Genomic DNA, 24311 nt, shown 5'->3' with positions numbered 1-24311 from the left:
GCTTTTGATAGTGTGCGTATTCTCCAAGTGGGCTCATCTCCATGTCTGTTGTACAGTCCATGTATCTGGAGGCAGAGGAACAGAGAGGAAGGGTATAGCCTTCTCTGGTTAAAACTGAACCCACATTTCTCTCTCCCACCCTCATGTTGAAGCACAAACTGTTGCTGTGGCTGAACAAAGTTGAAAATCCAGCAGATATTCCATCCCCTTCCATGATCAGCAGCGAAGGCTAATGCTAGTTAGGCTTGTACAGGGCTCTGGCTGCTTTAGCAGAGAAGTGTTCACACGTGATCGCTGGGATTCGTGCTGTTGGTGTCAGTGGTCATGGACCCGTCAGAGACCAGTTGCCCCGTACTCAGGTGCAGAGCAGCTTCACTCCACACCTCTGCTGTTGTAGTTACAGGCAAACGCAGGCGACTTGTTCCCAGCCGCTTGCATTCAAGGTGCTTTCCCATGCAATTTGCTAAATTAGAAATATGTCAGTAAGACTGTAACAGGTCCTGCCCAGCCTCCAAGGTTAGCTGTTATACTTGAAAAAGTAGTACTGCATAATTTAAAAAAATATTAATAATCACAAATATGGTCTGCTTTAATATTGCTGCAGATTATTTCATTCTAAGACAGTTCTTTAAGGAAACGGCTTTTGCTTTCTCATTTGTTGAGGATGAATTGGTACAGTAGTTCCCAGGGCCATTTATTCAATAGATCTCTAATAAATAAGTTGCAGCTCTTTGGCTTCTCTTTCTTGTTCTGACTCATTTTAGCTTCTGGACATGCAGCTCCATTCTGCCAATATTTTATGACCGGTTTTTCTATTATTATTTTTTAACGTATTGTGCAAGTGGTTCCGTGAGAACTAGAACTAACGAAGTCTGTTTTTCTAGGGCTTTGTATTTCATGCACAATTGACTTTCATGTCAAAGAAGGTGTAGGATCCCGCTGGAGCTTTTCCTGAGCTCAGTATGTTTATATCGTCTGTCTCCTGCACGCGTTCTCTAGGAGAGTCAGTAAGCTGAAGGCTCGCTAAGCCTTTCTATGCAGACAGCATGCTGAGGGTCCCTCTCCTCTTGCTGGCCTGCTCTTCCTCATTTCACAAGATCGGTAGGAGCTGTGTTACTACCCGTCTCATTCCCTCTATTAGTGTTGGTTTGAATCTGCCAGCACATTCCAGCTCCATCCTAGAGAATGGACCAATATCAATAGGAAACCCTGCTTTTTTATTTTTCTTCTTTTTTACTTGTTCAATCCACTTGCACAAATTTCCATGTGCACATACAGGCTTCTGTGACACCTCACCTCATTTGAGAGACACTGCAGACACATTGCACACTGTCAGCTGTGTGAGACTGCGCACAAAAAACCTTACCAAGGAGCACCGAAGCCTGTGTCACAAATTGAACAACTGCAAAGACCTTAAATTACTTCTTCCCTGTTGTCAGCACCACAAGGCAGCAGTGGTTTGTATCACTGTAGGACACCGATTAAAGGAATTGAAGCAGGAGCAAGCTTGCAAATGCCAGGGGTTTCCTTCCCCAAGCATTTATAATGAAGGGCAGGGAGGTGGTCCCAGGAGCACAGCATGTTAATTTAGTTAATTGAATGGGGGACTGAAGACTGGGAGTGAGTTTCATCTCACCTCAGCTAGTGCCTCCAGATGTCTAATCTGCACGGTTGCCTATAAGTTGGTGAAAAGAGCCGTCTCTGTGTTACTGGTAGAATGACCAGGTGGACATCACGCAGAGCAATTCCTCTGGTTGTTATGTGAGAGAACAATAACGGCAAAAGATCAAAACAGCAATGGCAAATGCTTCAAAGACTGAAGGTTTGGTTATCTGTCGTGTGAAATGTCGGGGGGGGTCTCTTGCCTTTGACTTCCTGATGGAAGTACCACCCACTCCTCATGGTCCTTACTCTTTTTCTGCATGAAGAATCCTGTGCCGTGAGCCCTGGAGCATCTCAGAGGGACCCAGGGAGCTCTAAATGAAGTAAGATTGCCCTTTACCTTGTTAACAAAGAGTTGAGCTGCTTTTTCCCTTTTTAAAGAGAGTGGAGCAGCATAAACAGAAAGTTGCCAAACATGTGGTTGAAATGGGAATTAAAAGTGTAGGAAAGCAGCTCCCTAGGTTGTTGGTTACGTGCAGCAGTTAGATGGTGTAAATGGGAATTTCAGAAAAGGTACTGTGAGACCGTGCCCAGTCAGGGGATTGTTCCTTCTCCAGGGCCCCTCTGGAGGGCAGCTTCCACATCCGCAGCGTTTCAGGGCTGGGACAGCTCTTCAACATTGGGAAAGGTCTTTTGGTTTGCTTTGTCCTGTCTAAACTGCACAGAAAAGTCCCTGATGTCCTTTTGAAAAGCTCACAGAACTTAACCCAAAATTGGTTCCTCCAGACACAAATTGGCTTACTTGGATGAAATTCTCTGGGGAATATGTATCACTTGACCACTAGTATTTTTTCCTGAGCACACCAGATATTTATATGACTGGTTTATAGTTGGCAACTTAAAAGCAGACTTCAGCTGCAACAGCTGGGTGGGCCATTGATCTGAACCCAGATGGAGCATCCTGAGGCAATCAAAGGCAAATTGTTGAATTACCCCCCACCACAACAGCCATGGAAAAGTCAATACGTAGGATAGCTTCTCCCTACCAGAGAGCCCTAACAAGGGTACTGCTCAGGTTGTCTTGTTAGCTCTTGCCTCTGCCCAGGGCTGACGGTAAGCTGCATTTATTATTATCGTTGCAGTGGTAGTATAAGCCATCTTTGTAGGTTTACTTGGATTCATGTACATGCAGAGGAGATTTTCAGGTCTCACCCACCAGTGTGTTTGTGAAGAAAATCTGTGTCACCTGGACAAGCTGTCTATTAATGAGTTGGGTTATAACATGGTCTGCTTCACCCAGTCTGAGCTTGTCTTCAGAAAGCACGTCTACACATCATAATCTGGTGGTGTATCACATGGCTTTTCATTAACAGGAGATACATAAGTTGCTATCCTAATTAAGTTAATCACTGAGCTTCTGGGTTATGGAAGATCCCTGGGGATCCATTCAGGCACAACAAGGTCACAGGAGGGGATTTGCATCAGGAAGAAGCTTCTGGTTTAGGGGGACAGTGGCAGAAAGAAGAGCTTGTCCAAGCCCCGGGTCCCGGCTGTAGCAGGCTGCGGGGAGCCTCGTCCCCGGTGAGCCGAGCAGGATCCAGAGGTGGCTCTGGGGAGCGGTGCATGGCAAGGACGGTGCGGGTTTGCTGCGGTTCGGTGGGTCTGCGTTCTGAGTCTAGCGACCGGTTTCTTAACTTCCTTTTCCCAGAGAAAAAAATTCGCTTTGATTCTTACCTCTTACCTTATCTTGACAGCATCCCAGGATAATTAGGGTAAGGGCAATTAGTAAGGTGCACCCTTGCTTATGGAGGAAGCACCAACGTTATCTTGTGTGCCTTCTGCCCCATGAATGTTTTGTGGTTCCTCTGCTACCCTGGACGTCTTGTTCATTTTGTTTCATGTCCACCAAATGGACTTTCCTTTTTCTGATTTGATCATCTTTTGAGTCTATTTTAGTCTTCAGCATCCAGGACATTTTGTAACAGGGGTGGGGTTTTCCATAACTTGGCTGTTTGAAATACTATTTCCTTTTGTCTGGTCTAAATCTTCTGCCAGATCTGAGATTTCTCTGATTGTCCCCAAGTGTTTGTGATCAGAGAAAAAGGTGAATGACAGCTGCTTGTCAACATCTCTGTGCATCCTCATAAATGCATACCAAATGCACTCATTTATCTAGCTGTTCAATGAGGATTTCAATCTAAATTCGTGGGAGAACATTTAAAAGAGGTCAGAATTTATTACTCATGTCCAATTCACTGGTGCAATGTACTTGGAATAAAATCCGACAGGAAAAAAAAAAAAAAGGAAAGTTTGAAGTTGGGTAAAGTGGAACAAGCACATGCTTTTAACGAGTATCCATTTCTCCCATCCTTCAAACTTGGAACTGAGCCAGAGATGCTTCAAAAGCAGCAGAAACCCCAACTCAGGCAGGAGGAGAGTGCCAGCATGTCAGGGTAACCGAAGCCTTTTTTTAGTTGTTTTAAATGAATTTGTAAAAAGAAGGAGCACATGTAGTTTCCTCTCTTTTTTTTTTTCTAAGCATAGCTGCAGTCAGAGTGCGGTTAGTATTCCGGTTCTCAGCTAATATTTTCTTTAACACGCATTTTTGATCTCTGTTCTGTAAGCATGATGACAGCCCATGGCAGACGCAGATGTTTTCAGTCATTGATGTATCCAGCTGATAGTCCTGAGAGGCACGAGGCGCCCAAGCAGGTTGTCTTCCAAGGTTTTGTAACACTTGCAAATTCTAAGGTGATTTATGTTTGAATCATATAAATTATAAATATATGTATTATACGTACATCTTAAAATGGAATTAGTGAGGATGGGAGATGAGAGACATTTCTCAACTTCTTGCAGACTCTTTCCCAAGCCTTCAAAATTGTATTTCCTCCAGATGATGTTCTGATGAGGTTTAAGTGTCTAAAAATACTGTGGAGATGACTGCTGGTCTGCTAGTCATCCCTGGCTGAGGGAAGCACACTTGATCTGAAGGGGTAGGAGATCCTAAGCAGAAATCGGTTTCTGCTTTGCTTTACTTTGGCCCCTAAATAGGGAGTATATTTTGTTCATGGTGGTTCAGGTTTGCAGTGCTCACACAGAGTGAAGATGCCACATGGGCCAGTGAAAAAGCTGATGTCTCCTGTCTGTCCTGTTCATACAGAGTGAAGGCAGAGGGTGCAAATTGACCACTAGCCACATAGTTATAGATCGCTGCTGCATTATGCACCGCTGTCAGGTGTAGCCTGTGTGGCTCTCCACAGGGATTTAGCCGAATTGTTGGACTGGGAACATTGACTCAGTTACTGTGCCTCATCTGAAAACAGTGTCGGTGAGCAGGTGGAGGACAGGGGGTTTTTCAAGCCATGGTTAGGATTGAACAGCGGCCTCCTCCATCATACAATTTTCGAAAGCAAATAGATTTTGTGGCAGATTTTCCATGCTGGTCACAGTCATGATGTGATTTTACTTTAAAGACTTTTGCACAAGTAATAAATCAAACCAGTAACACGTAACATGTGTATAGTCCACAAACAAACAAAATTGTGTTTTGTACCTATTTATGCCCGTTAGAAAATATATTCGGACATAATTGAAAAAGGCCTAAATACTGGACAAGGTCTTTTACTTTTGTGAATCTCAATGAAATGCAGTGAAATCAGCCAGTAGTTACTCAGTAGTAGTCCAGTTACCTTTACAACTTAGCTGTCCATAGCTTGTGGTGTCTCAGGATTTTGAATCATTCTAGATTTGAACTGATCTTCTTCATAAGGCTTTCCACACCAAGTCAAGGCTTACGACACTTGAGCTATTGCACCTCCTGGTGTGGTGCCACATTTTCATCTACCCATCCGTTCAAAGAGGCAGCAGGGCTGAATGAAGTCTTTCTACTTGTTGGGTTTTCTGTGATCTAACATTCGCTGAGCGATCAACTGCATCTCCTTGGCTAAAGCCAGCACTGCCTGGGGGTCACAGGTGGGTTCCAGCCAGGCAAGGCTCCCGAGCTCAGACAGAGAATCCAGTGGTTTTATCCCAGCATGGCTATAGGCCCGTATATGCTTATCAGCCTTTAAAAAAAAACAAACAAAACCAAACAACAAAAAAACCACTTTAAAAAAAAAAGGGGGTAGGTAAGCTAAGCTTAAATCTCTCTTTAGGACTGCTTTATAAGTGACTTTGTGTTTTAAAATAGAAGTTGTTGTATGATGCTCAGGATTTTTGAAAATCAAGCTATATCTAAGTTTTTATCATTGGACAAGGTCAAAAGTTAGCAGTGTTTAACAGAACAGGTGCCATCACATGGGAGGGGAACTAAAATTTGCTACTGGATTTATTATTGTAATATCTGCGAGGGAACATTAATTCCTTTTCCTTCACAATTGATAAAATTTGCTTCTTTTGAAGCAGACACCTAAAATTTGGGCAGAGGACACACTTCTCTGTCCTCTGGGGAAGGAAGTACCACGTGGCTATACCCAGTATAATCCCCATGCATTGAAGGGCTGAGGGTGCGCAGTGTTACCCACCATCCTTCTGACTTTTCCTAATTTCTGAGAGTGTGTTGTAATGTCTTATTATTATTTTAGGGTAGCTGCATATAATATAGCTCTATTTCAGCTATATTAAAATAGCAATTGATATTAATTTGCCTATTATTCAAATAACAGACATGCGTATTATCGTATATGTGTACGTTCTTAGCACTTCCAGCTGTCAGATACACATACATATTGCATACTTTGGGTTGCCTGTTAACAGTAGCTGTCTTCTCTCCTCTTTACCTGTTTCTCCTTTTCATACTGGTTCCATGGGTGGGAATGTCATAAGCAAATTATTTTTACAAAGGGAAAAGTTCCTTTCTGATGGCATTGAAAGAGAGAAAACTAGAGATTAAGAGCTTTATACAGACTTAGATAAACTCCTGCAATAATAACAGGAACTTTGCCTGTCTAGAATATTACCCACACAGCTGGTAATTTCTCTCCTCCTTGTTCCTTTGGGAAAGCCCATGTGTCAGATACTCAAGATACTTAGATATCCAAGGACCATATGTATTAGATACTCTATACTGCAAAAATGCAGTCCCAAGCATAGGTTCAAATGATCTAATTAACCCAACAATAAATAGTTTGTCTAGAGGCCATTTTGAGCGGAGGGCAACACTAATGAAGAAGATAAAAAGCCAAAGTCAGTTCTGTCCCACTGCCACAGTGTGAAGCCTACAGCTTTGGAAAACTTGAACAAGGAGTTTTGATCTTGAAAATGATGCAGTGAGGATGCTTGAGTGCATAAGTCCCTCTTTGAACGTGGAAAATGTCAAAGATAGGCACAAACCATGGGATTTTTTCCTCTGCTTTTTTGCAGAGACAATGAAATGCATTTAATTCTAAAGAGATACTCATTCCCTGATGTTTTTCCCAATTAAAATATTACTGCAAAGAGCCTGACTTAGTAACAAATTGGTTCATGATAATGGTATATTTGATAAGTAAGGAAGAAGTTAGAAGATGTGTATTGAAAGCTGTAAAGGCTTAATTATTTTCAGCCTTCAGCAGCGTGTATTTGAGGCAAGGGAAGGAGGCTGAGGTGTTGTGCTCTGGCAGGTTAATGGGCGAAGAGGCAGCTGTCTGGCGCTTGCTGAAAGAGACGGAAAGTCAAATTCGACCTCAGCGAGGCTGATCGGGGAGGTGGTGTTGAAAACGTGACAACCTGCACAGGCATCTCCTGAACGACTCCGTTGCTTTTCTCATTCATGCCATGTCTCGGCAGTTTGTCACGGGCCCGGTATGTGGGCATGCAGCCGGGGCGTCGGAAGGTTACATTGGCCATCTCCCTTTTATCTGCAGCTGGGAGAGCACGCTTCTGCATAACCAGCTGTTTATTTCAGCTGGAGGAAAGGAACACTTTTCTTTCTGGAGTGAAAAATACCTCTGCTGTATAGGTATGTACTGTGCATTTATTGAGGGTGTATATCACACCTTTTAAAACTGCCAGCAACCCTCAATATTGTAAGATACTTCTGAGTTTATTTTACTGTTAGAGAAATCGAGCCCTTCAGGTCTTACTGAATAAATCTGGAAAGGCATAGGCAGTATTAGCAATTACTTTTACCACCTTTCATGTTCCTGTCAGTGATAGCTATGATGCTTGTTGGTTTGCCTTTAAATGCAGGCTTTCTTAGAGGAAAAAAACGAGAGTGGAATTCATCTTGCAAAAATTCATTTATCCAAAAGTTCAGCCTACTCTAGCTTAGTTATCCCAGCTCCTACTACAGTCTGTAGAAAGAGATGAGCGGCTCTGAAGAAGAGCTCAGCTCATGCTAGAGGGAGGTGCCTTTTCTTCCTTAACTGAGGACTAAGCCGCCAGATCAGACTTTACTCCTGTTTGATGAATCCCACCCACACGCCTTCCCCCAGTCCTTATCTCGCAGAGAGGTTGCGGTGAAATCTGTTTGATAAGAGCCTGCTGGGGCAATACTTGCAGTTCATCATTTGCTGCAAGTCTGTAGTTGTAGCACAGATACATTTAGAAGGAGCCGTGATTAAAATCCCTTGCCAGCTCAGATCCCAGGAACACACATGGGGAAAATAATCTTAAGACTCACATCTCTTGTATTTGCTTATCCCACCCTGGATGCAAACAGACCAAATCCCATCTGCAAGGGCTTTCAGCCTGTGGCAGGTTTGCTTGCAGCAGGACCTTGCAGCCTGGCTCTTTGTTCTCCGCCAGGCAGGCTGGAGCACAGGGCTCCTCAGCATGGAGCGTCAGACCTCGGACCACAAGAGTCATCTCAGCTCGATACACTGGCAAAAGGAGCCTGTGCTGAGGAGGAAAAGGGTAATGGCAAAGAAAATGAAAGAACACAGTCACTTTTTATAGATAAGACTCTTCAGCTTGGCAAAGACATGGAGGTATGATAGGGGTCTGTGAAACGCTTAGAGATGGCAAATAAGGAGTGAGTGTACTGTATTTCTTCAGTTTACAGCTGTTGTACTGAAGATATTTAAAACCAGGGGAGGGAAGAACTTTTCCCCAGAAAGTGTAACTAAATGTGGGGCTCATTGCAAGAGCCCAGCAGTGTAGCTCAAAAAGGGTCTGCCAAGTCCACAGAAGCTGGTGACCAGCAGTGGCTCTTAAACATAGGGGCTGGGCCAGGAAACCTTTTAGTGGATGGGTTCTGAGGGGTAAGATCATCCCTTGTCCTGTTGTTAGTGTCTTTCCTAAGTATGCAGTATTGCCTTGCCTCTAGGTTGCACACTTGCCTGTAACTCCAGACTGTATCGCTTTGGTGTGACCCGGTATAGCCTCATATGTAAATATTCAGACTATCCAGAAAAGACATGCATTTCTGTGGCTTGTTGCATTGTGTTGGATTATAGGCTTCAATCAAAAAACGGTTTTGAGAGATGTACAGGGAACAGAGTTGAAATTTGATGGAGGCCCAAGTTTGGGGAAACAACGTGAAAAATCTAGTGTACGTGCAGCTTGTCTTTCAGTCTCATACGCGGACACAGAGCCACAGTCACATACAACTTTTGAATATTTCCAGCCATGCATGTGCAAGGGGCCATCTGCCTGCACGCACCGCTGGAGGCCGTTTGACCTTGTCATTGCGCACACAAACCTTGGCACATCTTAATAGCCGACCCCTGCTCAATCATTTCAACCTTTGGAGCATGGCCGCACACACAGCACGCCTGCGCTTCCACATGTGCAGCCCAGAGCGGCCGCCGGGCCGCCCTCGCCCCGAGCACCCCTCCTCCTGCCCCGGGTGTTGCACTGCAGCAGGCTTCCTAACATGGAAATTTCAAGCCTAAACAATAGAGGAGCTACCCAGGCAAATGGTTTGGATGTCAGCTGTGTTATATTTCGTGGCATTTAATATCCTGGGGTCTGCGAGGGTGTTGTGTGGCGCCTGGAATCACTTTCCGAGCAGGTGCGTGCCACTTGCTCCTGCTCCCTCCTTGCTACTTTTCCGCCAGGCAGAAGGGAATACTGCAGCGAGCTCAGGCGCTCCAGCGTAGGAATGCTGGCTCCTGTTAACGCTGCAGCGTACGCACAGGCTTTGCTTATATGTCCTGCCAATCATACAGACTATTTAGTCTTCTTCGCCCCCCAGACCCAAGCGACTCTTGTCTTTGCAAAGTTGTTATATGAACTTGAACTCAGCGGTGTCTTAAGGTTTGCATAGATCTGTTTCCGAGAGACGTTAGGAAGGTAATGCAGAGTGCATCAGGATGATCAAAGTCTAAAGTGGTTTCTTCACTAGCCGTGCTTCGGAGAGAGCTGCTGCTGGGGCTGGGGAGGGTCTTGGTGGCTGTGCTCATGATACACAAGCTTGTCACTGTCACCTTGGGTGGTTTTCCTTGGGCCCCCAGTAGTTGTATGGTACTCACCAGGAGAAGAAGCAGAATATCCATTCTCCCGCTGCTCCTCGAGTGAGGGTCACCTCTTCCCTCTGGGGAACTTTCCAGCCAGGGAACGTCCTCCACTCCCTTCCTCTGATAGCTGGATCCTGTCCTGCTTGCCTTAGATAAAAGCAAACTATCTTGGCAAATTGTAGAAACAGGGGAGGGAGAATATGCGGGATAAAAAAATAGATGCAAATAATTACATCTTTCTGCCATTCAAAACAGTGTCAAATGGGCACAAGCTTCCATTATAAAAGTATGAAAATGTTATCCGAATCTTGGCAGAAAAAGTGCACTTTCTTTTGAGCGACTGGCAGTGCTTCCTCCCTGGATCTCTCACTAGCAGAGCCATGTTCCAAAAGAGATTTTCATGCAAAAGCAACTTTTTTTTGCAGGAAGAAGTTTCTTTGTTTTCTCAAAAGGTCTTTTTTTTATTTTTCCTAACAAAAGAAACCGGCTGTCTGATGTATATCCCAGTCTAAAAACAGTTCAAGGTAGGCCATCTTTTGCTCTTACCCAAAGCCAGCTGTTGTAGAGATTAGGTCAAATTCTAGACAACTATCTGCTTTCACTGTTGTTCGTGGTGTGTCTGTTCGATCAACTGATCTCATCTCAGGAGACTTCAAAGGCATTTGCATCTGTGCTTTGAGTAGTTAATTAAGCTGAAGAAGATGGAAATTCATAAAGGAATTATCACGTGAAGGACTTGCTAAAGGGGAGGTAGCAATACATTGTGTTTAAAGAAGAGCTCCTGGGCTGGAGGGAGGTCCCAGTTGTGGTTGTCAAAGACAGGCCTAGAGCCCAGCCTGGTTAACAACCCCATTAAAGATCGGCACAAATTCTAAGAAAGGTGTTCATTAAATTAGTTGATGACACAGTGCTGGGAAAAGTTGTCCCTATTGAAGAGAATGGTGGATAACCATGACAACCAACATCATAGAAATAGGGTGAAATTCAGTATTCCAGAGTGAGGCATACAGCTGGGGACTAATTGGTTGGAAATAGCAAAGGAGAGAGTTGGGGACGTACCAGTTGGTGGCAGAAAGTCTGTGAAATGCTAATGTGATGCATTCCTTAAAAAGGTAAGTGTAGTCCTTGCAGTATTCACAGTGTTATTTCCAATGAAGAAAAGGAGATGTTCTTTGTAGTTCTGACCACCCACAGTTAAGAAAAGTTAATGCCAACCAGAAGAGGTGAAGAGAAAAGGTAGCGGAACGATCAAGAGGACTGGAGAGTCTGTCAGGTGTGAAGAGGGGCGAGGCAGCATGGAGGCTGAGAAAATATGGGACTTTGTGTATAAACATCTCAGAGCCTGAACATCAGGAAACAAAAACAACTATTGAAACTGTAGAACCACATTGGCAAAGACCAAGTGGATAAAGAATGAACTTAGACCAGAAATTAAGAAAAGGAGTCCACCCACCTGAGGAGATGTTCTGGACCAGCCTTTCAGTAGAAGCAGGGAGGGCAAAATCTCTAACTGCTCTTGTGCTGGGCACTGAGAAGGCCTAGGAGAGTACTAAATCGGATGATAGCACGGCAGAGCTGGCACTTGTCCCATTGACCCACAACATCTCTTCAGTCCTATGTTCCTACACTGTTCTCAGCACCCTCCAGATGCAGAGTGCAGAGGAGAAACCAGATAAAGGTATTTGGCTCCCCATTAAATGCAAAGTGGCTGTTTGGAGAGAATCCTAAAAGTTTAGAAGTTGTGCTACCTAAAAGCATAACAAATCTTGCATCCTGGCACTTTTGTTCACACTCTTCATCCTTTGCTTTCTAGGTAGAAGCTAATTTTATCTCCATTTGTTTGGGCTTTTTTGCAATTTGAGTCTTGGTTTCTCATGATGCCTCTTAGGTCACAGCCACCAAACAGGGGCGATGTGTAACATGGGACAGACGTTGTAGAGGAGAGTGATCCAGAATACGCAGGGAGGGACTGCGTTCTCCAGGGTGGATCAGGACTGAGGAAACTGTTTCACAGGAGTGTGAAACTGGGAGGAGAGAGGTATCTCCCAAGGAAAATGCCATCGGGATTGCTACATGCAGGGCTATTTGCACGTGGAGCCTAAGCCAGTTGGTCTTACCGTGGTTATTTCCTTTGGCAGTACCCAGCTAAGGTACAAACCAGAGCGTGTCACTGCTGTTGTATTGGTATCAGATCTTCAGCACAGGCATGGGTCGTGCTTAAATTAATAATGAGTAATAACAATTTTATAAATAAAATATCACCGTACTTGCTGAAGTGAATAAAATAGACATGAATGCATTAGATTTGGATTTTAATGGCTTAAATCTGTTGCTGAATTATTCTCTTCTAATAGTAGTTTGACTGCAAGGACAGCATTAAAACCAACTGGAGAAGCAAATTGGTATTAGGTTGTGCAGCAGTGTATTAAATGGGAGCTCAGCCCAGGAAAATACTGTGCCTCAGACCAACAGGGCTGGCCCCGAGAGGGAGCTCTGCTCTAGCAGGCATCCCCATACTATTTCTTTCCCTGCTTTTACTGCTGTACAGGACACTACAGAGTCAGCTTATTTTTCTTTCCTGTTCTTCATCCAGTCGTCTTGAAACACAATAGCAGTGTTAAAGGTGAGCATATTTCCCTCGGTCTCCCTTCAGAGCTGCAGAGGCGCTCCATGGCTCTGGCCCTGCGTGAATTCCACCACAGGCTCATGTGCTTGCTCAAACTTGAGAAATTACGATACAGTATTTGATACTTCTCTCTTCTCACATTTTTGTCCCCACCTCCGGCTGTCCTGGCAGTTTACGGCTGCACTGCAAGGCCCTTGGACCACAAACCTAGCTTGCCATGCAATGCTGTCCAGCCAGCCAGAGAGTTTTCATCTTGCCCCGCTGCTGAAAAACTTTTGTAGCATTTGCACGAAGCCAACACTCCTGCAGCTGTAGAGCACTGCTGCACTATATGGTTGCAGCACAAGTCATTAGGAGTTCCTGCAGGGACTACTCAAGGCTTTTCAGAAGCATAAGCAAAATTTAATTTTGCTGTCCCAGGGTGGAGCAGTCTGCTCTTAAGAAAATAAGTAGGGGAGAGCGTGGAGCTGGAAGGTGGAGGCAGCGCAGAGCCCTGCGTGCTGCTTCTGCTGCTCCAAGGGAAAGTGAAGGGTTGGAGGTATCGCCTGCCATGGGCTTCCTTCCTCCTGGAGCCCTGCACCCTGATGCCTTTCCCCTCCTCTTACGACTGACTTCTAGATGTAGGTAGAGGTGGTTGCCCAGAGTCTTCACCAAATGCAATCATCTAATGCTAAACCAGCCTTTAGGAACAGATTTCTTCTTAAAAATCTGATTTTTTTAATTAATGGCATCATCTGAGCAATGTGGTTTCCTTCCTCATCTCCTCCGATCTGGTACTACTTTTTCCAGTTGTTTCTAAGGCTTTTTGTACTGCAGTTTTCTGCTTAAGGCTTTAATAATATTCAGATCAAAAGTAATTCAGTCACCTTTCTCTAATTCTCATATTTTTTCTAGTATGTCTCTAAAAATTGATGGGTTCTGAAGAAAGCCTGATCTGCTGCATCCCCAAAGAGCATTTGGATGTTCTTCCTTTAGTGACCTCTTAATTCCCCCCTACGTCATTCCTGGTCCATCATTATATTAGTTGAAGAAACCCCAGTGTGTTCCAGATGTTGAGTGATCAAATAGTGTCAAAGAGCTTGGATAAAGTACTTGGTGCTGGGGGGGGAAGGTGAGGAAGGGGGAACTCAAACCTTTCCATCTTCAGAGAGAAACTGCCGGTCCCTGCCTTGCTGTTCACAGCTTCCCAATTTGAATCCAGAGTTGTGAAAATGTGGAAACTGTGAAAATATGAGCTGTGAACCCTGGGAAGCTGTGAAGCAGGGGAATGGGTGGGGATTTACAATCTCTTTTGAATGCAAAGGTTATAGATTCTGGTTGAAAACTTAATTTTCTGAGAAGTCCGTTTTTGTCACCACAATAGCAAGAGAAACAGCAGTTGCAGAATTGTCTCAGTTGTAAAACTTTTCATTTCTTTGCTCATAACTTCCTGGCATTGTTGTATTTGAGCAGGAGTTTTTCAGACCTGGGCTCTGCCAAAAGGCAAATTTCATTTGAGCAAAGCTGGTTGTCTTGTTTCTGAGCCTGGAAGCGAGAGGCAATATTAATAATAAAAAACCAGACTCTCATTTCTTTTTTTTTCTTTTGAATACTTTTGCAGCAAGAGTGTGAAAGGTGATGTTTCATGTAGGAACAGCCTCGACTGAGGAGCTGTGCCTTTCATTGGCCCAGGGAAAACTGAGTTTGATTTGGCTGAATTACTGGCATTAGAAAATCGCCTGCTGGGCTTTGCAGCGTTGCGAAGCCCTTAGCAGGCAGCGGCGAGGAAGGACTCACTTGTTCAATGGCTCTTTGAGAAAACTTTCTGAAAGAGGGGAAGCCCAGTCATGGGTTTAGCAGGTGACTCGCAGGAAGGTATCTCTGGCTAGTTGGCTTCCATTGTAAAATTTCTGAGCCTGGCAGGAGCTGAGAACATCTGTGGTTTTTCAGTGTGGGTCCAGAAAATACATAACTGCTTTCTTGTGACTCAGAGAGGAAACAAAGGCATCATTTCAGAGGGAAGCTGGCCCTGTGCAGAGCCACCTCAGGTGTTTGAGTACCTGCTCCCAGAAATGGGAGTGCAGCAGTGACTTCTGGAGCAAGCGAGGGCTTTAGAGCTCCTGCGCTGGTTCCTCATGAGCCCTTTCCCTCCATCCCTGCCGTTCCCGAGGCTAACGAAGCCACATGCTACGGTGCATGAATGCAGACATAGGTTGAGCCGGTTGCTGCTGGCCTGGAGAACATGGTGTCAGCAGAGCTCAGACGCCTTAGGGATGTGTCCAGGATGTGACCTGGATGAAGCTGCCTCCGTGTGCTTGCGCCCTGCCTGAGCTAATCATTCCAATTGTCCTTTGGGAGCCAGGGCAGATCCAGCAGTGGTGGACCAAGTGAGAGTTAATAAATCCAAATGGACCCACTGGCTGGTTATTTTTAGCTTCTTATAGAAATAGTGGGACAGCTGTATTATTAGAGGTTTCCAACCACACAGGTTACCTAAGGGTCCCCCACCCACCATGGCGGCAGATAATGGGGTGCTTCCGCTAGAATAAATAGTTGCTTCTACCTGAAACCAAGAAGGACGGGTGCCTGAACTGTGGTTCAGCAAGTTGTTTTATCCTGATGCCCTGCACATCCTTAGCCTATGACACATGTCTAAATGCATTAAAAGGTTGGATGTCAGGAGGCAGGGAGTGTCAAGGAGAAGATGCGGTGTTAATTGGAGATACCTGTGCTAAGTGTACGAGCAGTGCAGGCTGAGATCGTGAGGACCAGGGCAGTTAGCACAAGCTTCTGTGCATCCCTCTTGACAAACCCCACTTCTTAGTGCCTTCTAATGCTGCAAAACATGCATTTAAATTCTCTGCCAGGTCGGCTATTCATCACAAACACATTGAGACTTAATTGCTAATTAATTTTCCCTAGATAATGTAGATTTTTTTTTTCTCTCACTGTGTGAAATCTAGAAGAACTTTCTGAGAACCAGCCACAAACAAGTTAACCATAATTGGTGTTCTCTCACTTAAGTGAGAAGTAACAGTTCATCAACTCTTAATTAGCTTGGACTTTTTTGAGAACAGTTTCCAATTTTTTGACAGAAAGATATACATCTTGTTTCTCCGGTAGCGATACAAAGAAAGTCATTTTACCTTGAATTGACAAATCGGGCTGCGTTTGTTGGTGTTTTCTTCCTCCTGATAGTAAGTGCCAAGCTGCATGTCATACCTGGATTGCTGAGCAATTTATTCAGTTAGTGTCGCTTGTCACAGAGAAAAGAACACTGATTATACAAGAAAGAGTTTGAGCTCAGTTTAATTAAATTGTGAATGGGTAACCAGCAACGCTTGGAGTGGTACGTTAAGATATCAGCATCAGAGAAACTTTGTCTTTTGTGTCTGTTGTAGGTGAATGCTATTTCTGTTCGTTGTACAGGTAGGAAAGCTGTAGCAACAGAAAAATGAAGCCACCTCGGATTAGTCAGACCCAAGTAAGTGTCCTGCCAGGACAAATCGGCTGCCTGGCAGTTGTCTACTTGGCTTGTGAGCCCAGGAGTGAGCCCATTCAGGAGATGCTGCAGGGGAAGGTGAACATGCAACAAGGAACAGTGATGCTGCAGCAGGATCCGCCCCAAGTCAGCTCACAGCAGTGCCAGACGGGGCGGGCTGGGAGCTCGGGGCTGCGGCAACCCTGACATGGGCTTGCCCCGCTGTGATCTCCTTTGCCCGTGCTCATGTGCCATGCTAGGGCGGGAGGGAAATGCTGGATGAGAAACTCCCAAGCTGTAAGTCATCTTGCAGCCTCTCACCTGGTGGTGGAGTAGCCAAAGTTGCCTAGAAGTGGGTGCACACAGCTGCTACTCTGGGGACAGAGCCGTGGCTAGAAGGGGGGATACTCAAGCGCTTTGCAGCAGCAGAGCAGGCTGCGTAGATGCGATGAATCATGGTTACGAGGATGGGTGCTATCTGTGTACCAGTAACACTGGCCAGGTTTTAATTACATATTGTACAATTATTCAGTATAGATGAGGCCTTTCGGTAAAATGAAAGCTCTCACCTGTGTTAGCACCCTGCGGTTCATAGTGATAATTTTGTCACAAGAAAATATTGCCCACTGTCTTTGGGACTAGCGAGGGCTGAATTGTTGGAGTGGAGGGAGATACAGACTCAAATGAGTCCCCTGGGCTGGGATGAGAGGCCCCAGGCTTTGCAGAAAGCTTGTCCTACCCTGGCAGAGAGCTCCCCTTGGCAGCCGGGGCAGGGGAACAGGAGTTGGGACGTGGACGCTAGGGCCACGAGGAGAGGGCAGGGGTCGAATCGCCCCTTGTCTTGAGATTCAAGAGTAGAGGCTTTGATAAGCTCTGTTAGGACAAGACATGCTGCAGTTGTCTCTGCTTATTAAACTGAGGTCCTTTAGCAAAGTACTCGTTGATGGGATCAGCTTTTGACTTTTTTCATATACTGCCCCCCCATTACAAGGTACTTTTATAGGTGGCTTAGGTGCCCTGACAGCCTGCTGGCAGCACACTTACACTGGTGTCTGTAGGACGAAATCTGGTTTTGCTAGGGGAGAGGGACAAACACATGAGGATCAGTCATTTGAGAGATGGAGGGATCGCGGTACAAATGTTTGGAGATACAAACTGCCAACCAGGTCAGGTCAAATAAGAATAAATTTCTTCCAAAGGTACCCTTGAAAACCACAGGTTTTATTCAACATTTTAGATGACACACTTTTATTTTCTGCATGATTAAACCAAACTTCTGCTAAGACCTTTTTAAAAGCACTTAAATAACATTATAAACTATTAAGTAGTACATGATTATGGCTGGAGGAAGCCAGGCTATTAATGCTCGGTATCAGTTTGTTAAAATGCCACAAGAGGTTTCAGTATTAGCAGCCCGTGGTGCAGATGCAGAGGGTGTTTGCACTTGTTCGATCAGCTTGTTGAGTTTTAGCTTCATTCAAATCTGAGAAGCCAATGAGAGATTGTTAATGCAGGAAAGCTTGTATGGCCCTTCCAGTCTGTGAATGAAAATAAGACCTGTGGAAATGAGCTTTACTAGTTCTAAAATTTTAAAGGTGTTTAGTTGTAGTCAGTGCTGTTCCCTCAAAAAATACTTCATATAATAAAGCTTTGTACATGCAATATGCATTTTTCAGGTGGTTTTCTTTCTTTTCCTATATGCCTAGCACAGTGAAGTTAATTTATGTACCTAAATACATGCTGTTTGATTTTAATTGAATAATGGTTTCCCTCCAACTAGAGCTTATCATATATCACAAAAAAAAACCAGTAGTAATTTAGATTTAAAGAATAGTATAATCAGGTTTGCTTCAAAAAGGCCCTAAAAAGTACAAATGTAATTGAAATGAAAATGATTATTTAAATAATTTTTCCTCTCACTGACTTTAATCATCATTTAAGTTGCTTATGTAAATCAATAAATCGAATCAGGCTGGTCCTGCTATGAGTTCCGCACTGTGCAGTCTCAGAGAGACTGAAGGTAGCTGGCAGTCGGGAGGATGGAAATACCTACGGATGTTGGTAAGGGAGAAGTCGAATCTGTCATCTTCACCCTGCTGTGTGTAGCAAGAGAGTCACATTTCTGTCACTTCTACAACCACTGAATCTAGGGTGTAAAACCATTTAGTTGTTTATACCCAAACAAAATCAGGATGCAAACAGTCCGTTTTTCATTCTGGTGTGGATGATGATCCTGATAGACTAGTCTGACTCTAACAGCAGTCGTTACAGGATGGACCTCCATTGCCTGAGCAGCATCCAGGAGTCCTTGTATGTTTAGAATGTTTTCTAGTGATGCTTAACAAGTGCCAACTTACATGCCAGAAGCGGATGGTGCTTGATTCAGGCTTGAGTGTCTCCTAAGACGATAGCTGGCAGTTATAGCAAATTGTGGTATATGTAAGCAATGCCAGTTGATGTGTTCCATAAAGAAAACCTATGAGTAACACTATGGCACTTTACTTTTTCTCTTCAATTGTTTCAGAAATTCCTTAGATTAATGACACCTATGTTCCTTTCATCATAAAGCAGTTTTGTGTGTTAGCCTGAAAATCGCCTGTGTGTCCAGGTTGTTATTAAAGCCTGCTGGAAGTCAGTGGGGGTTTATACAGTTGTGTACTGCTTAGAGGGGCAGTCTCACGTGCTGGCCCCAGCGCAGTGAATGTCAACATGATTCTTCTGTGGATTTAGGCAGACTGAAAAAGTGCCAGTGATTACACTTAGTGCTTGGCCAAAAACAAATTATGTGTTCAGGGACTAAATGTTAAGGCCTAACTCAAGGACATCGCTATTTGGAGCCTTAATGTTGAGTCCACTAATAATTCTGTCATGGTATGATTTGGCAGAAATACAAAAATTACTTCTGTTTGCTATTAATGTGCTTAAGTATAACATGGTGGTTTAATAGCTGCTTGGCATTTTTTATTGTGTACAAACTTTTCTTACTGTATCAAGCAGTTGTCTTGCATCTCTTGCCTTACGAGTAAAGATCCAGGCTCCAGGAGTCGCTTGCACATCCCCCGTGTGCCTGAATTCTGGCACATGCCCTTAAATGTTCTCTGTTAACTTGTGCGTATGAGCTCATCATGTGCACTATGAGCAGTGCAGAAGAAAATTTTCAGCACCTTCCATGTCAACAACTCTTATGTCGGAATGACTTCTGTAGCAGTTTCCGTACATGGCTCAGTATGATTAGTCAGGCAGCGATCACGTTGCAGAACTGCATTTGGTGATAACCACATGGGGTTGCTGTAGGTTTTCTGCAGGCTACTTGGACATGTCCATGCCCACCCACTGCTCATGAGTCCCGGCTGGTGTGATGCCTGGCTAGGGACTGACTGGGGGAAACAGGGTTCTGCAAGTAGCAGCGTGACCTTTTGCTGCTGGAGCAATGCAAGGAGTCCTTGGGAAACACGCTCTGAGAAGAGCCTCAGTTTTGGTTCCAGGTGAAGCTGCCAGAAGAGAGGCCCAGACCATGGTTCTCTGGCACTGGCAGCAGGGGATTCCTCCTTCAATCTTCTCAGCTAAGGCTCAAGACCAAGAGTGTGGGTAAGGTTGGTTGTAGGGAAAGCTCTGTTAGGGCCCTTCTCTTTTCTCCGGGCATTTGGTTGTGCTGCCAAACAGGGCAGCCCGTTGGATTCCTGCTTATCCTACTGATGCATCACCGTCTCCTTTTTCTTCTCTCTTCAGGTTATTTCCAGGACTTGTTGAACAAGTCAGAAAAGGCCCTTTATGATGCTTTTCCAAGCATGTATGGAGAATTGTACACTCAAAACATGAAGGTCTTCAAGGACTTGTACAGTGAGCTACGCCGCTATTACCGGGGCTCCAACATCAACTTGGAAGAGGCCCTCAATGAGTTCTGGACACGCTTGCTGGAGCGGCTCTTCAAGCTGATGAATCCCCAGTACTATATCACAGATGAGTACCTGGACTGCATGGTGAAACATGCGGAGCAACACAAACCCTTTGGGGAAGTTCCCAGGGACCTGAAGGTGAAGGCAACCCGAGCCTTCATCGCAGCACGCTCCTATGCGCAGGGCTTTCTTGTGGGCAGCGACGTGGTCAAAAAGGTGTCTCAGGTATGTTGGGGTTCTTCCTTCTCCTGTATCCTCAGATTGGCAGGAGCCAGTCAACTACTGCTGTTGGGGAGAGGGGGATTTATTTCCTCTTATGTTTTCTTTACAAAGTAAGCAGGTATTTTTCAGTCTTGTAAAACAAACTGCTTGAGGGTCACCCAGCAGTGGAAGGGAGCAGCAAGCCTGGACTTCTACAGGCACCGATAGTGCAGAAGTGAGGTATAACTCATTGCAAATCAGTCTTTACCTCATTTTAACCTATGCAGCAGAGTGCCAAGGAGATGTCAGTCGCCCAGGCTGTAAAGCCGTTCTGTTTCTTGCCTAGGTTCCTCGTGCTGCTCCAGCAGGGAAATGGCACGCCTCTAAATCACACTGCCTTATTTTCCTCCTTGATGGCGGTATGATGTAGGGTGTGCAAAGCTGGCTTGCCACGAGTGTGCTGGGAATACACGCAGAGAGATGTATTTCAGCGGGCGGTGATGGGATTGCTGTGTCTGTTTATGTAGCCGTGTATATTTGTACAGCTTCTGTGTACAGAGAGGGTGAGTTTGTAAAGTGCATTGGGATCTTCAGGGATGAAAGTTGCTATATAAATGTAAATTAACATGACTGAATCCAGGGTTTGAGGAGGAAGGAAATTGTCTGTATTCTTTACTGCAGAAGCAGCCTTTCAGAGCCAGAAAGTGGTGATTGTCCTGAAACAAGATATTCAGGCTTTCACACAGGTAGCAAGGAGAAAATCCATACTAAAAAATGACTTGCATACTGCATCTGGAGATGGCAATCAACAGGTATGAGAATCGGGGCGAGATTAAACTGTGAATGTAAAAATATGGAATCGCAATTAATTTCCTCAGAAGGTAATGCGTGGTAATGCATAGCAGAGGACAGTACTATTTGATACAGCAAATCCAGGCTTTGATCTCAGGAAGAAACATTAATGTGGTAACAGTGACAAATGCTTTAATTTATCAATGTGGGACTATAAAACTGTTCAACTTCCCAAAACCCTTTGTACATCTCATTAACATCACACTCTCCTGACACTTAAGACAGATAAAAGAGGAGAATGGTGTGATTTCAGGGGGACCAAAGTAAAATATTTTTCATAAATCCTTTGAATGGCAGAGAGTTCCAGCTCGATGTGCGTGGTTCTGCCTGTAGCCAAGTTTGGTGGGTAAAGCAGGGCAACTGCAGCCATGGTATCAGCGGAAGGGAAGGACCTGAGATACCAACATGCAGCATATTTTTACCCCACCTTCATGTAGGCTTCCAACTCACTGGATTTTGATTCTGGTCCCCTCTTTATGAATTCTCCTCCTTCTTTTGGCATCGCTTATCAAAATGGATGTAGGGTACACAACCAGCCGCAGATCCTTCTCTTCCCTCTGCCTCCCTCCTCTCCCAAGGGATCCCAACCCGTTCCTCCAGGATGGAGGGTCTTCCAGGAGGGTCCCAGCCATTCCTCCTTTCTCACAAGAGCCCTCCCGGGGGTTGCAGTTAATCCGGCGTGTTGCTGTTGTAGCACAATTTGCATTAATTGAGTCGGGAAACCTCAGCAAAGCCTTCCTGAGAGCTGATTTTGTAACGAAGGCCAAATCTGGCCCATTTCCCCTGTCTCGAGGAATGGGTTTAGTACTTCAGGCAAGAGGGGGTGAGAATGCTGAGGTGGGAAGTCCATTTTATGGATGCCCTGGTAGCCCTCAGCTGTGTCTAAAATAAAAGACCTCGTTTACCCACTTTCCTTTACCAACTGTGGATTTACACTAGTGCCAAATGGAGGTGAAGTGCTGAATACAATCCACAACTGGTGCTTTGGATTTGGTCATTTTTTACGCTGCTTTATACTTATGCCATTAGGAAAAAGTTTATAAGACCTTTATTAAGATCAGAGACTGGGATTCGACTTTCCTATCAGCTGGTAGCAAAGTTCTTCAAAAGGAACTCTTTGAGCTGGAATTTCTTACGGAACAGTGGTGAGAGTTTTGGTCAGGACATCTGGGGAAAGCCTGTGGAAGTGGACGTGTAGAAATAAATGACCTAGCTTTGGCCTTCTGAAAAATTAGATTACTTTGGGTTTATTTATTTGCAAATCCCAGAAAAGCTACTGATTTCTATTAAAACCCTCCTGGATTTAGCTGCTCAGACACTTCCAGTTCAGTGTTTGTCACCTGTATCCTATCGCTGTTTCAGGTCCTTGTGCAGAGTCTGCATTACTGGGCATCCTAGAGAAAGACTGGTGCTGTTTGCCAGATCTTCTGGCTGTCTTAAAATGGGGAAGAGCCTGCCCCACCTCAGCTACAGGCAGGGATTTTGTGAGATTTCTTTAAACCCTGCTGCTTCTCCGCTGTGCCCAAGGGGCATTTCTTCCCCAGCCTCCGGTTGCCCAGTCTCGTAGGAAGCCATCGTTTCGGGCAGCCCTTGGCCGGTGGCTGGTGGGCGCGCAGGGGTGGGAAGGGGAGCGGTGTGCTGGGAGCAGGCGCTCTGCATCCTGCTGGGGAGAAATAGTTTGAGGGCAGCAGGGGAGAAAATGGCAAAACCATTTTTCATCTTTACGGCCGTCCTAGCTTTTAAGGCAAAGTCACCCTGACAGACTGCAGGCTCTGACACCAAGATCTAAAGCTTTTAATGCCATGGTTCCTGCCATCAACGTGGCCCCACACTGACAGCGGCGGAAGCGCTGCCATCTGCACAGCGGCTGTGGGAGGGGGCCCGGGGCACACACGCAGCTGGTGCGGCTCTTCGCAGCCCGGGCAGAGCGGCGGGGACAGGGACGGATGTGCAGGTTGGCTCCCTGCCCCGGTACAGGCTTAGGGGTTACCAATGTGGCCCACGTGCGTGGGGGTGCTGGGGCAGCATCTCCGTGTGCACGTTCAGGTTGTGTGGTTCTGTAGCTATTCTTTCAGCACAAACTGCAGGTTTTCGTTTAAGTTGCACAATGCCAAGTGCGTTTTTCATCATCTATGTGAAGTAGCAGCTACCAAAACAGCAGCAGCCACAAAATCCCCAGTGCAGGGCACACAGAGAAGGGGCTCCCCCAGGGATGCGCACCTTGTGCTGCCTGCTGGGGCAAGAGAAAAGAAACATCCCAGTTTTGTTTAGGATCCTTTTCTTTGGTTGTGAGATTGGCAGCTGCCCAAAAATAGTGTTGGGTGCAACTCCGAGCTTCTTGTGAACAAGTGAAGGCCTTGTGCTGGGAGACTTGCTGCCTGCGGGCTGCTGCTCCGAGATCCACACTCGGTGCGAGCAGTTGCTGTGTTCAGCTGTGAGAGTGAGAACACACTCCTGGAAATACATAGAATCATAGGATCGTTTAGGTTGGAAAAGACCTTTAAGTTCAAGTCCAACCGTAGACCTAACCCTGCTAAGTCCACCACTAAACCATGTCCCTAAGCGTCTCATCCACACGTGTTTAAATACCTCCAGGGATGGTGACTCCACCACCTCCCTGGGCAGCCTGTTCCAATGTCTGACAACCCCTTCAGTGAAGACGTTTTTCCTACTATCCAATCTAAACCTCCCCTGCCATAACTTGTGGCCATTTCCTCTTGTCCTATCACTTGTCACTTGGGAGAAGAGACCAGCACCCACCTTTCTACAACCTCCTTTCAGGTAATTGTATGGTGTAGGTGAATTGAAATACAGGGGATGGGGAGGAGAAGCAAAACTGAGATGGTAAAAATGGCAAGGGCTGAGGGATAACCCCTTATAAAACAAAAGCAAAAAATCCTCAGAGAGATGCAGCATGATAAACAGGAATATCCTGGCTGGTTTTGTTATTTACTACTCACATTACGGTACTGCTCAGGCACGTAAGTCTTAGGTTAGGACTATCACACAAAGTGCTGTGGGGACAGGTAGCAGAGGTGATCCTGTCTGCCCCAGGGCACCCGAAAAGGGCAGTGAGACTGCGCCCGGGTCCTTGCTGGCCTCCTGCATCTCAGCGCTGTGCCCGTGCTGCACCAACGGACGGGGAGGGGAGCTGCCCTGTGCACATCAAAATATGTCCAGAGTCCTCAAATTCCCCTCAGAGAGCTGGACAACCGCCGAATCTTGGGTGAGAGCATGGAAAGACGTGAAGAAATAATGTTCCCTTTCCAAAGGCAGGGAGAGGAGGTGTTTTA

At 45.3% G+C, this 24311-nt stretch overlaps 1 protein-coding gene across 1 annotated transcript in view; it reads left to right on the top strand.

The window, feature by feature from the left end:
* The window catches only part of GPC1 (glypican 1), a 212294-nt gene that overhangs the window by 164160 nt on the left and 23823 nt on the right, over positions 1-24311 (top strand). The window contains exon 3 of the mRNA XM_059822727.1: positions 19799-20190. Coding sequence (XP_059678710.1) covers positions 19799-20190 — 392 coding nt within the window. The remainder of the gene's footprint in view (positions 1-19798; positions 20191-24311) is intronic.

This window comes from Gavia stellata, chromosome 11 (assembly GCF_030936135.1).
Source record: "Gavia stellata isolate bGavSte3 chromosome 11, bGavSte3.hap2, whole genome shotgun sequence".
NCBI classification, from domain to species: domain Eukaryota; kingdom Metazoa; phylum Chordata; class Aves; order Gaviiformes; family Gaviidae; genus Gavia; species Gavia stellata.
The sequence above is the reverse complement of the archived record's forward strand: the minus strand, read 5'-3'. Positions and strand labels throughout refer to the sequence as shown.